This window comes from Rhipicephalus microplus, chromosome 1 (assembly GCF_043290135.1).
Source record: "Rhipicephalus microplus isolate Deutch F79 chromosome 1, USDA_Rmic, whole genome shotgun sequence".
Taxonomy (NCBI): domain Eukaryota; kingdom Metazoa; phylum Arthropoda; class Arachnida; order Ixodida; family Ixodidae; genus Rhipicephalus; species Rhipicephalus microplus.
The window spans coordinates 205,513,689-205,526,761 of NC_134700.1; the positions used below are offsets into that span (position 1 = coordinate 205,513,689).

Sequence of the window (13,073 nt, forward strand, 5' to 3'; positions counted from 1 at the left end):
GTTACCACCCTGAATTTTTCTTTCTGTCAATCAGACTTACTGAATTCTCCTTTGTATCATTTCTGCAATCGGGACGAAACGATTGGATATTCTTTCTATTTCTTGTCACCAATTTCATACATTGAGGAACAGTATACTACAGTACCACATCTTCCAAAACTAGGCATGCAACTATCATAACACGTTCGTCATTCGTTTAGAGCCACTGCTCTGGGATACAACCACGGGGATGTTTACTTTGCCGTTCAGGACTATATCAGTGTGGCTTTTTAAAAGGATTCGCTGCGCGCATAACATCTTTTTTTTTTCATTTCTAGTAATGATCATTCCACATCAGCAAATAAATACAATCAATAACTACTGGACCTAAGAATAACATAATATTGTAATTATTGGAAGAATTCACCTTGTATTCGGCTTCATGGCACATGCCCTGCAATGGGCATGTGCCATGTGCCATGTGCCATGTGAAGAAGAAGAAGAAGAAGAAGAAGAAGAAGAAGAAGAAGAAGAAGAAGAAGAAGAAGAAGAAGAAGAAGAAGAAGAAGAAGAAGAAGAAGAAGAAGAAGAAGAAGAAGAAGAAGAAGAAGCATCTCCACTTGCCGTAATTCTTAGTCTTTTTTATTTTTAATTTATTTTTATTTTATTATTATTTAAATACTAATATTCAGTAATTGAATTTTGTATTATCTATTCCTAGCTTATATGACATTATCGTGAGCATACACTTCTAAAAATTCACCTAACATTCTGCCGATACTCTGCATTGAGTAAGAACCATGAGAAGAGAAGAAGAAGAAGACGTATTCGGAGCTTTTGTTCGACGCCTTCTGTCCGGAGACCTGCCGACGTTCCAAAACCTCTACCCAAGACACTACTTCCTAGGCAAGTGCGGAGAACCACCAGTAAGTCTCCGATTACCCCCATCTAACAATGACGGCCAATATATGAGTAACACATTCCAACTTAGCGCTTGGCTTTTCATGTAGAGGTTTAAAAGAATCAACCTGCAGGTTCGATGGCGCATTCTATAAATCTAAAAAAATTCCGCCATATCCACGAAGTGAATGATGATGAGTGGGCGAAGCTCCGGAGGTAAACCTGGTAAACCATGAATCCTCTGTACATTTTGCCCACTCGATTTTATTACATCGCTCCCCCTAGCGTACGTCGCCGCACTTAATCGAACGATTGCCTTCAACCAATGACGCGCGCCATATGTGACATCATTCCTATTTTATAAGATCTCGCGTCTTTCATCAACTACAAGTACCACTTTCTAGTTTATAACATCTTGCATCTTTTCATCATCAGCTACAAGTACCACCATCTAGTAAACACTACAAGAACTAAACGAGAGGTGGCTACATACAGGAGACGGTACTGCCATCTAGTGAACACTGCAAGAACTAAACTAGAGGTGGCTACATACAAGGGACGGTACCGCCATCTAGTGAACACTGCCAGAACTAAACTAGAGGTGGCTACATACAGGCTACAGGGGACGCACAGCCCACGCCCTAAGGAGCTTCGCCCCTAAAATACACGGTCACTCTTTTTTGGAAACCACTAGTCTTTTCTCCCGAGAATCGTGGCAGGCGCAACAGTTCAAAAGGGAGTTAGCCGTATATTTTAAGATAGTCATATATCTGGCAAGTGAGAACTCATTAAAGCTACCACCAGGTAATTTTTTTTGGAGTAATGGTATGACCAGCTTGCCAGATGGCATGCCCTGGAACAAGTATATGTACCGTTCATGCATGTCACTACATATTTTTCAGTAAACTGAATAAGTGATAATACGTCCACAATATCGTTAAGATGAGCGCCGGAGTGGAGCACTCCAGATTCGCTTTGAGCAGCTTTTTTTTAATCGAGTATTTCTTAGAATATTTCAACGCAGAAATGTATGTATGTATGTATGTATGTATGTATGTATGTATGTATGTATGTATGTATGTATGTATGTATGTATGTATGTATGTATGTATGTATGTATGTATGTATGTATGTAGCACACGATTTATTAACTTGCCCAAAGTTTAAGCACTTGCTGAACACCCAGCCATCTTCACCTAACCGCTGCGTTCAAACTTGCTCAAAAGCGAAATATTACGCGTATCTGAGGCACAGCATCAATACGCAAAAATTAGGTGGTGTGCTGCTTTACTATAACATACATAGATTCGTAATTTCAATACCCTAGTGTGTCTCACTGTGCACTAAAAAAGCGACGCTATGCATGAAAAAGCGCCCAGCCAACGATGTAGTGCTGCCACCTGGCAGTGGCCTTGGGTTCCGACCAAGCTCATATTTCGCGATAAAACTGCCAAATGGCGTTCATATCTCACGGAGCGCCTCCTCTACTTTTATTTATTTATTTACAGTACCTACAGCGCCCGCGAGGGGCATTAGTGTAGGGGGGAGAAACGATTTTGAAATGCAGAAAAGCGACAGTCTATTAACACGGAGTTGAACATAAAAGAAATACAGATACATAATAAAGCATCCAATGGTGACACGTAATAAACATTGATGTGTGTGAAGGTACAGAAAAAAAAAGAAGCTGAAGCGTAGATCGCCAGAAAGATGAAACGAAAGTGTAGGCAACTTTAATGTGTGCTCAGGCTACGATAAAATATGATGTTCCAGCGCAGTGGCGAATGTTTCCCTGGACGCGGCTACAATTTCATGAGGTAGTTTGTTCCATTGCTTAATTGATCGCGGAAAAAATGAATATTTAAGAAGGTTAATTCTGAAAGTGAACTCGCGCACTTTAAGGAGGTGATCAGTACGAGCAGATATATACGCAGGCTCCGATATGTAGTTTTCTTTGTGAATACCCGTTAAACCATGGAATATTTTGTGAAACAGAGATAAACGTAAGAACTTGCGCCTGTCTTCAAGAGGAGGCCATCCTAAAGTACTCCTGATTTCGAAAGATCTTTTAGAAAAGTTGTAATCACCCGTGACGAAACGGAACATTCTCAGCTGCACGCGTTCTAGAGCGTCGATGTTTACCTTAGTAAAAGGGTCCCACGTGCTGCACGCGTATTCCAAAAGTGGGCGTACATTCGACATATACAGGATTTCTTTCAGGCTGGCCGGTGCTTGTTTAAAGTTACGTCTTAAGAAGTTTAATGTGTTGCTGGCCTTTGTTACGATGTAATTTATGTGGGAATTCCAAGTCAAATTGCTGGGAAAAATGACTCCTAAGTACTTATATTCTGTTACAAGGGACAGTCGTGTTGTATCCATGACATAGTTTGCCATCAGCGGGTGTCTTTTGTTTGTGAATCTTAAGAGGTTTTAATAAGAGGTCTTAATACCCAAAGGACGCGGCCAAATAAACATAAAGGACGTGCTGTCTTAGGCAAGGCAAAATATTATTGGCCGCTTGACTGGCAAAAGACTATCATCTTTCGACAATTGCAGCAAAGCATGCAGATACGCGGCAATTTTTTTTCAACTTGCACACAGCATAAAATGCCGAGCGAGTGTTCTCCCCCCCACCCCCTCACCCCATCCGACAAATTTCTGGAAGGTAGCGCTTGTTCGGTCCCGCACCCGTCATTAGTGCTTATATCACGCTTATATCGGATATCCCGAAAATAAAAAGAGGGGGGAGGGGGAAGTTCTTGCTTGTACTTTACGCTAACTCGAATTATAAGAACTAAATTTCTTTCTTTTTTTTCGTTTTTTTTTCGTCATCCTTGAAAAAATGCGGCTACCGTGATCAAGAATGAAATTTAAATCATAACATTTTTGCGAATATGCTGTCAGAAAGTGGAACAGTATTCTTGCTTCGCAGGTGCCATCTCGGAAATGAGTGGAAAAAATCCGAGCGATGCTCCACCCTCGGGCGACAAGAACGGCCCACTGGGCCCATCCATGGACGAGTCCGTGCTGACCGGTTGGTACAGCGTAATCAACTGGTTCCTACGATTCATCCTCGCGGATCCCATCGATGCTTGTGAGTCACTGAAACATGTGGAACTGTGGATAGAACGTACAGCGACTGTTACATTGTGTCTGTTACGATTAGCGAATTACCGTGAATGGGGTGGTGCTTGGGTGACCTTGTCACAAACCTTATCACCCCTGATTGGACGCTGGTCTTATATAAATGGGTGATTAAAAAAAAAGAGGATGGAAATCGAGAAAATGTATTGTTATATTTTGAAACGGAACAATCGAAACATGCGGAAAGTGAACACTGCACTTTTTGAACGCTCAATCATCGCCATCTAACCTCCTCTCCTTCTCTCCCTAAACTTCCTCTTTAGTGAGTGTTCTCTTTTCTTGTTTTTATTGACGTTGCGATAAAAAGATTAGTGATCGTATGTCGGTAAACTCACTCATCAGTCGATTCATTGAGATTCATATTCTCATCGAGCCGTAAGTCTGAATAAGTCCGGTTGAGAAAATTTTGGTGAGTCTGATGCCGACAGAGCCCTAAGCACAAAATTTATTCCAGAAATAATTCTGAGGGAGCTCTACTTTTCCAGCCGACCTATGAGCGTGAATACGAAAAAAATATTGAATACTTAATTTCAATTTATAGAAATGTGTCTGATGAGCGTGAATACGAAAAAAATATTGAATACTTAATTTCAATTTATACAAATGTGTCTGTGTTTTAATATTCTTACATTTTCTCCTTTTCTTTCTATACTCGTTATCGCCCGCACGACTGGTAATACACTAAATACTATTTTCACCTATTGGTGAGATTAGGCACAGAACGTGATCATTATGGTTTGCTCTGAAACTTACGCGGTCGCTAGTGATAACACTGTAATCTTCGATGACACACGTGGTATAAATGCCGACGCGCTTCACCGCTTGACAGATTATAGTTAGTGCCGACGCCCTGTTCGCCGATATATCAGAGTACAGCTTGGCTTGCTCGCTATACTTTTCTGGCCACAAAATCGGCCAAATGATAAGTTTGGCCGATTAGTAGTTTTGGGTTTCCGTAATATGTAGTGTTTGTAAGAACAGGTGTTCAGTTATAACAGTTCTTTGTAGAAGCGAGTCGGCTTGGCGGTGTCAACAGCAAATAGGTAAAAATTGTAAATATACGATTCCATTATTAATCAATTACATCGCTCATCTTTCTCACCTAATATTCTTGACCAGCGTAGAACATTTAAAATAAAAGCCCCCTATATGCCTTAAAGCAGCTGGCTGTGAAAGGTGACAATTTCTTTATTTCCTTATTTCATGCTTGTTCTTCTTTCCTTTTCTTCGGGCTCTGTAGCGTTTTTGAAGAAAGTCAGTCACGCCGACGTCATCGAATCCATGGATTTGGTAAGAATCATTGTTGCCATTTTATTCAATAAGCACTGATCTCGTTGTACAGACCACGCTATTGTACAGGTGAAAACACGAAATGGTATTGTGGTTAAAGAATGTAAAAGATACATAGTAATATGGGTAAATAAAGTAAAACACGCAGAGAATGAGTTACACGTTGACTGTAACACACCTGTCTTTGATCTTTTACTTTTTCTTTTTGATGGGCCGCCCCACCTGCTATAAGCCTAACAATGATTTAGTGCGTCCCCACAATGTTGCGTCGGTTGCAAGAAAAATGACGATTCACTCTTGAGTCTAACGTGCATTATCAGGCTCAATTCTGCGTTTCGTTTTAGACGTGTATCTAAATGCTCGAACCGACTTTTCACTAGCAATACTTCCAAATTCAGACCACCACGAGAAATTCATTCTGTGTATTTCACCCCGTAATGCGCAAAAATAAACCCCTTCTTAATTTTATCTTTTTCCACGTAATCTCAAACTAACAACAGTCGCGTGGTGCGTGTACCCCGTTACCGTACAATTAAACTTTTACTTCATTTCATATTTGCCTACGGCTTCACAAAAGGCAGCCAGAACTCACCATTTCTCTCGGCAGTATAGTGAACTTGCGCCTGCATGGTCCAAACAACGTAGGATTCCGGGAGGGAACGGAGGCTTGAAGATTTGTTGTTGGGGTGTTAACCACGTTATACGATTAGGATAGACGTCATAGTGCCGTGCTCCAGAGGACAGTGCAGTATTCTTTAGCGTATACGTCACAACGGGAAAAGGTTAGTACAAGTGACCAGTGGTCGTATAGCGACAAACTTTCGACACACGACACTGTTGTTCACAGGCCCACCGACAACGCTGCTAGTGGCAGTGCCGAGCACATTCTATTTTCCAAAGCAGGGGCGGCCGGCAGACAGCAGCCCATCTTGCCGTCGGCCCATCCGAAGTCTCAGATCCTAAATAAGCGCTTGCGCGTTTCCTATCAGCAGAGTCGGCTATACCTGTGGTTTCCTTCTTTTGTTTTTGTTTTCTTTCGCTGGAGTTGCGAGCAACGGCATCTTTATCGCAGTTGTCTCGAAAAAGTTGCTTGTTAGAGTGCTTTCTGCAGGCAACTCCTGCTTTAGAAAATGGAATGTGCTCGGCACGGCCGCTTTCGGCGTTGTCGGTTGCCAACGCGTAATTTTTTTGATGTAGTAACGTCTTCATAGCAGTAACGTATTCAAGGTGGTAACGTCTTGAAGGTAGTAATTTCTTGAAGGTCTTCACTTCTTTAATGTGGTAACTTCTTGAAGATCTTCACTTCTTCAATGTGGTAACTTCAAGGCGCGGAGACACCAGATCACTCGTCGAAACGCTGTCCCAAGAGGCACCACCTGTTCACAGATTTCTCGTGTACTCTCGCTTCATAGTCGTATCACTGCATGCCTATTTATCGTCCTCGTCTTCTTTCCATTAACTGGTAATTAAAATAAATTAGATCTTTCGTTTCTTATCGTTCCTGTCATTCAGTAAACTTGATGTTATGAGTTACATTTTTTTTTAATCCTATCGAGTGGAAGGCCCTTAAAAGAAGCTTCCAATACTCTTTTTGGTGCGTCGGTTTAGCTTGTAGCTTAAAGGTGTGTACTCACTTGAGCAATCATTTATTTTTATTTCTTTTTTTTTGCAGTACGTGCGCTACGAGCCACAGGTCGCGCTGCTGTACGCTTTGGGCATGGTGTTCTTCGCCGCTGGGATCGTAGGAAGTGTGCTCTACCCGCAGATGCGCCGACGCCGTATGTGCGGAGGGGATCGAACGCAGGACCTCAACGAGAACATGCGCTGCATACTGCAGCTATACACGGCTGCCTACATCATTGTCCTGGCTTGCATCCTGTGAGTGACAATAAATACGCTCCGATGCGCTACCTCCCACATGCATACAACACTAACGGTCTTTACGCTGTGTTTACGCGATGTATACCCTTTAAGAACGCGTATCGCATAAAATAAGACGTTGCCGGTGTTGTCTGTGAAACAAAAATCCTGCTGCTTGTATATAAGAGCGAAGAAAATTTATTTGGCTTTTTTTCTAATAAATGATTTGATTGGTCCTCATTCTCTCTTTCACGTCCGTCCATCCATCCGCCCACTCACGTTTGTGTGTGTATGTGTCGTGCGTACCTTTTACGTACCAGCAAGTCCGAAAGCATCGCATGTCATCGCATGTGTGATTCAAGTGTAATGACCTCCTCTCATGATAGGTTACTGTGGTGTCATTGGAAGCATTGTGAAGTGGTGTTACGAGATTGCCTAGCGAGATCTTTACCACCAAACTATATTGAACAGATTTGATACGTATAGTACAGCCTTAGAAAAACGAGTATGTGTTTATATCTTCGGGGAGTGCTGACTTTTCATGAGCGTCTTTAAAGAGAGACATTTACTCTTTTAGCTTCCACGACTCTCCTTCTTCTTGTTCCCTCCCTCCCCTTGTTGTTTTTTGTTTTTCAGAATGTAGCGTTTTACAAACACCTAGCTGATCACGTCTACATCCAGACGTACTGTACGTGAAGGACCAAAAGGCTTCACTGCTAGTGCTTAGCAATCTATGCTGCAATCATCTCACTGTTAGCTTGTATAGTTAGTTCGTAGCAATTTAACGACCTGGCGCATGGTCACTGGTTCTTTCTTTTTGTTTTGCTATTCCAGTTTGGGAGCCATGCTGATGCTTGCCAGCATTTTCGAGTTGAAGCAGTCTTCACTTCGACACAACGATGAGTTCTTATTATACGTCGGTGCTGTGCAAGATTTCTTCCGGTCGATGTCCGTCGTGAGCATTCGATTTTCTCTCCTCTTCGCGAGAATCCATTGCATGGAACCAAACGCAGCTTTACCGAAGGGCCTAACGTAAGAATAAGTGGCATAATTTGGTGCTGTGAACGAGAGACGAAGGAGAACGAGAGCAAACATGATAGGAATGGAATGAAGGCTATTTCTATCCCTAAATTACAAATTTTGTTCGTTGAATGACAAGGCCTTTCTACAAGGTGCCTAACATACTTTCCCCAAGAGCACTAACGCATGACAAATGTCTCGATACGCTGCTCAATCACAAGAAATTCTCTTTTTCTTTCTTTAACTTGATGACCTGACACTGACAAGGATGTGCTATAATTTCATGTCTAAAGTACGTTACTCTAATTGTCACTCAAAAAGTGCGTGTGCGAATATTCTGGCTTTCGTATACGCTATCATGGTTCGATTCGTGCGAGATACGAAAATCCCGCCTTTTAAACTGTCAAATATTTGTTATTCGAGTATACATAAAAACACTGATGGATGCACGCATAGTATACTAGCGAACACACACGAGGACCCTTAGGAAAGAGGCAGGAACACCGCTAGACTTCAGCCCCTCCTCCTCCTTGCGTGTCCGCAAGTAACGTGGAAGCGTTCAATCAATACCAACACGCCCACTTAAGTTCTTCACCACTGGTTGCAATCTCGAGAATGAATCGCCGGTGCCGGCGTGCAGAGATTCTTTCTAATGCTTGTGCTCTCAAAGAGGCCCCGACTGTTGCTCAAGGGCAACATAGACAACCAAACGCACGGGGAAGATGGCTAATACCTACCGTATAGTAGCCCAATAACATACCCTACGCTCTACGCAACTTCCAGAGGTGTCGTTCAGTTTTACATATTTTTTTCTATTTCTTCGTTATAATTTGTGACGCTATTAAGCAGATCTCAAATGACCAGACTATTTTAGACGACTATCGCGTAGCCTGTTTTTTTTTTCTTTTTTTTTTGTCGTGTTATTGCTATTTTGAACTAGATAAGCGAAATCAGTGATCTAGCAATTAAAAAGTCTTAAGCTGACTGGAAAAAATTTCTCTCATGACATCGCGCCGAAGGCTTACCGTTATACGTGCTGTCATCTGTATCTTAACAGCGGGACTGTAATGCACCTTTCGTTGGTCCGGAAATTTTAAGGCATAAGCACAAGACACCCGTTAACCCTAAACTTCCTCTGCTAGCGGATGCTTTCAATCCCTGCGTTTATTAATTGGCACGCATATATACTTTTGCAATGCCTGTGAAAACTAAAAGTCGTAGTTTCTAAGATTTAATGTGCCAGAACCACGACATGATTGCGATGCACGTTTTAGTGGAGGGCTCCAGATACTTCAGGTGGCCAGTGTTCTTCAACGCGCAAGTAGCTCTGTGTGAACGAGCCTTTCGCATTCCGGCTCAGTCAAAATCCGACTGTCGCGGCCTGTGTGGCACACGAGACCTTCCGGCCAGCTGCCGAGCATCGTAACTGCTGTGTCACCACGGCTACGACTGTGAATGTTTGCCTTACATGCGATGACTTCATCTGGCAGGTGGCCAAACAACAACAGGAGGCAAACGTGAATTACCTGAATGAGCTCCATCGCATTATGACAGGTGAGTCACAGCTTGAGTCTCATGACATCTCACATGTCTGTATAATACACTTACACAACGTGAGAGTGTGGCGAGTGCACGAGCAAAACGTGAAAAACGTTCCGTCGATTACTCGTGTCTGGCTTCTGGATTTCGTTTCCGGAGCGGAGCATGCAGAAAGTAAACACGTGACCTCAGAGATAAGTTGCAACAGCTCACACGGGCACGCTGCGGGTGTGAGCTGTGGCAACGTATCTCTGAGGTGGTGTTTTTTGAGTGTTGTGTGAAGGCACGTTCTATAGAGTGCGAGTGTTAGCAACACAGAAGGGTGTTCGTGTTAGTAACCGAGCCATTTCGGACGCAGTTCCTCATCGTATTTATCGGCTGTCGACAGTTCGCAGAGCTGATTCGCACGAACCACGTTATCAGTGCACGGATCAGCCGGCCGCTCATCGGTGGATGACAAATTCGCATATTGTAAGGCACCGCTACACAAGCGGTTCCATTTGCCTTGGTTATTCACCACGCATTGCTTCTCACCCGTCGTAAACTAGTAGCTGGTTCCGTTTGCGAGTAGCGTTGGTGCAACACCCCTCCAGTGGAGCGATAAAAAGGAAATGCAGCATTTCCGAGCCCGGCTCGGTCCCGCTGACTGTGTATACAAAAAAAAAAGCCGCCCACGTACTCCCATAGGAGGAAGATGCACGTTTACTATTATTTATTGAATGATGCGAAACGAAGGCAAGGAGTGTAAAGTTAAAGTGTGTATTTATTTGCTTGGTGTCATCGTTCTACAGGAAAGCGAACTAAAGACGTTCTTGACTGAATTGCAAACGCGCGCTCCACCGCTTGTATTCGCGATGTTCCGCTAGGAGGCGCAATGTCGCGCCACCTAGCGGAACGTCCAAACATGATAATCAGAATATGGAAGTCATGTACGGCATAATTTACGTCCACCTCGTAATGTTTTGCTCATTTTAAAGTGACGTATCGACCCTCATCATTCGTGCTTCGTATATCATCGATTCCCACAGTACGTGGGATCTGCCCATCTTTTTTTCACCAATTAAATAAAGGCATTCAAAAAACATTATTTTGTACTCCGAAGAGCGTTTATGGCTTCAGCACGATGAAGAAGTCTGATAGCTGCAGTTGCTTCCGCGGAAGCTTCAGCTTAACAAGCGTGGTTCGCATACCTTCAAGCTGTTGCGAATACTCTGGCGGCATTCCTCGGGCACACATGAAGTCTATAGCGCGTCGATTGGCGCAAGTGCACTTTTCGTGGTCATCGAAGGGGACGGAGAAGCGATGTTATGGTTGACCTCGTCGTCACTACTGTCACTGCTGCCGTCCCACAACGCCGGCGTCTGTCGCGACATCACATCCGGGACGATTGCTTCGTTGGTGAGTTCCTCAGGGCAGAGGAGGCACTGTCTGCCCTGAGGAAGTCTTCAACCGAGGCGACACGTCTGCTATCTGCGTCACCAGTAGCGATGCGCTCCCAGAGCTCATCGAGGTCCGCGGTTTCCGTGCAGGTCTCGCTGTCATTAGGTGAGGGAGGCTGGTCCTAGCGCACAAAGCCTGCTTTCCTGAAGCAATTTTGTATGGTGGTCATCTCGTACCACGCTCCGTAAACAAAGCGCACGGCCTTTAGAAGGCTGATCTTCAAGTCAAGGAGGTCAGCTGACTGAGCTGGCACCACTAGCGCGCCGCGGCAACTCAAGATGTCCTCGTATACCTGTCGTTCGAGCGCACAAATAAACATAAAAGAAGAGGGGACAAGCGCATTCTCGAAACTAAACGATTTATTGCAAAGACAAGAATATATAAGCAGGCAATCGGAAACAACGCATGTGTGTGCAGGCAAAACGTACAACGTGGCAACTCCAGAACACACAGCAAAAGCAGAAAGATTATCCGGAAACAAAATCTAGAAAAGCAAACTCCTTATCATGCAGCAAAACTGAAGGCTGTCTAACGCGTTGTTCTCCTCTTTTTCTTATACGATCTAACAATCAATTAACTCGTTAGTTGACGGAAGCTTTTCACAACGCTGTATATGCTTTTCACAATGCTTTTCACAATTGTTATAAATGGTTTGCCCCGTAACCCCAATGCAAAAAAAAGGAGAAGTTAAGTCGACCCGTCCTTATAACCAATATATCGTTCTATGTGTTATCGTTATAAATGGACTGAATATTTCTAACTTTTCAGTGTTGCTTTTTTTTTTGGAGGTTGTGGGTGAATATAATAATCTCTCCCGAAAACGAAGAAAAACTGTCTTACTTGCACATGCGCTTCGTCGCGTTATTCGTCTGTCAGCATTCTGAGGTGCACTTGATTCGGGTTTTGAACCTGTTACATAGCCATGGCGAGCGCATAGCAGGGCCGCACCAGCAAGATACCAACGTAGTCAGCAGAACGAATAGAACGTTTATTGAGAAATGTAAAACGTATTTATAGGCAGCTTAGTGGTAGACAGATAACGATGAACACGTGGTAGTAGCAATAATCTCATCTGGTGCAGGCGATCAGCTGAAGCGTCAATGTGTGCGTGCGTACCCACTCAACAACACGTGAAGACACAACAGAATCTGGCCCTGCCCATCCAATAAAAGTAATTTAGCCCTAGCCTGGCCCCGGTTCTAAATGAGCAGACATCAGCCTACCCAAGTTACTAATCGTTGTATATAGACGCGTTACGTCATCCTGGTCTGTAGCTAACAAAGACACATTGCCTAGATAACGCTACTGAGCCTCCGCTGTCTTCTTGCAGACTTCAGCGCCTACCTCAAGACCCACATCTTGTCGGAGATCAAAGCTGCTACTACGGTATCGTCGAGTGGTGGTGTCATGAAAGCCGGTAATGGAGTTCCTTTCGTCTCTATCCATGCGAAGAGAAAATTGACGCCAACTGTAAACGATATGCGCTACAAATGTTCAAGGAACAAAAAGTCATTAGACAAACTGGTCAAATCATTGATAGCTATATATAACAGCATTCTATCGAGAAAGTTATTAGACTTCCGCTCGAAAAGTTGGCTAGAGTGTCTAGAAAACGTTGTTAATGATTTAGATGACTTGCTACACTACTAAGAGAGAGAAAAAAGCTGTCCCGTGGGCCTCACATTTCATGAGGCCGTATCGACAAAAATTTTGCAGTGAATGCCCAAGATGACATATAAATACTTCATAAAACGAGTGATGAAATAACAGATTGATAAAGCACAAGAGTACTTGGTTTTTTTTTTACTACTTCGTACCATCCCCAGTGAAATGGGCTCACGGAGCGCCTTAACAAGACCCTAACCGATATTCTTGCCAAATACGTTGCGCCAGACCATCAG

At 43.4% G+C, this 13,073-nt stretch overlaps 1 protein-coding gene across 1 annotated transcript in view; it reads left to right on the forward strand.

Moving 5' to 3' along the window:
- Positions 1 to 847: 847 nt before the first annotated feature.
- Positions 848 to 13,073, forward strand: part of LOC142766803 (uncharacterized) — a 53,864-nt gene continuing 41,638 nt past the window's right edge. Inside the window, exons 1-7 of the mRNA XM_075868025.1 lie at positions 848 to 905; positions 3,812 to 3,973; positions 5,264 to 5,313; positions 6,986 to 7,191; positions 8,008 to 8,128; positions 9,684 to 9,747; positions 12,503 to 12,642. Of these exons, the coding sequence (XP_075724140.1) occupies positions 3,826 to 3,973; positions 5,264 to 5,313; positions 6,986 to 7,191; positions 8,008 to 8,128; positions 9,684 to 9,747; positions 12,503 to 12,642 (729 nt within the window). The 5' untranslated portion in view covers positions 848 to 905; positions 3,812 to 3,825. The remainder of the gene's footprint in view (positions 906 to 3,811; positions 3,974 to 5,263; positions 5,314 to 6,985; positions 7,192 to 8,007; positions 8,129 to 9,683; positions 9,748 to 12,502; positions 12,643 to 13,073) is intronic.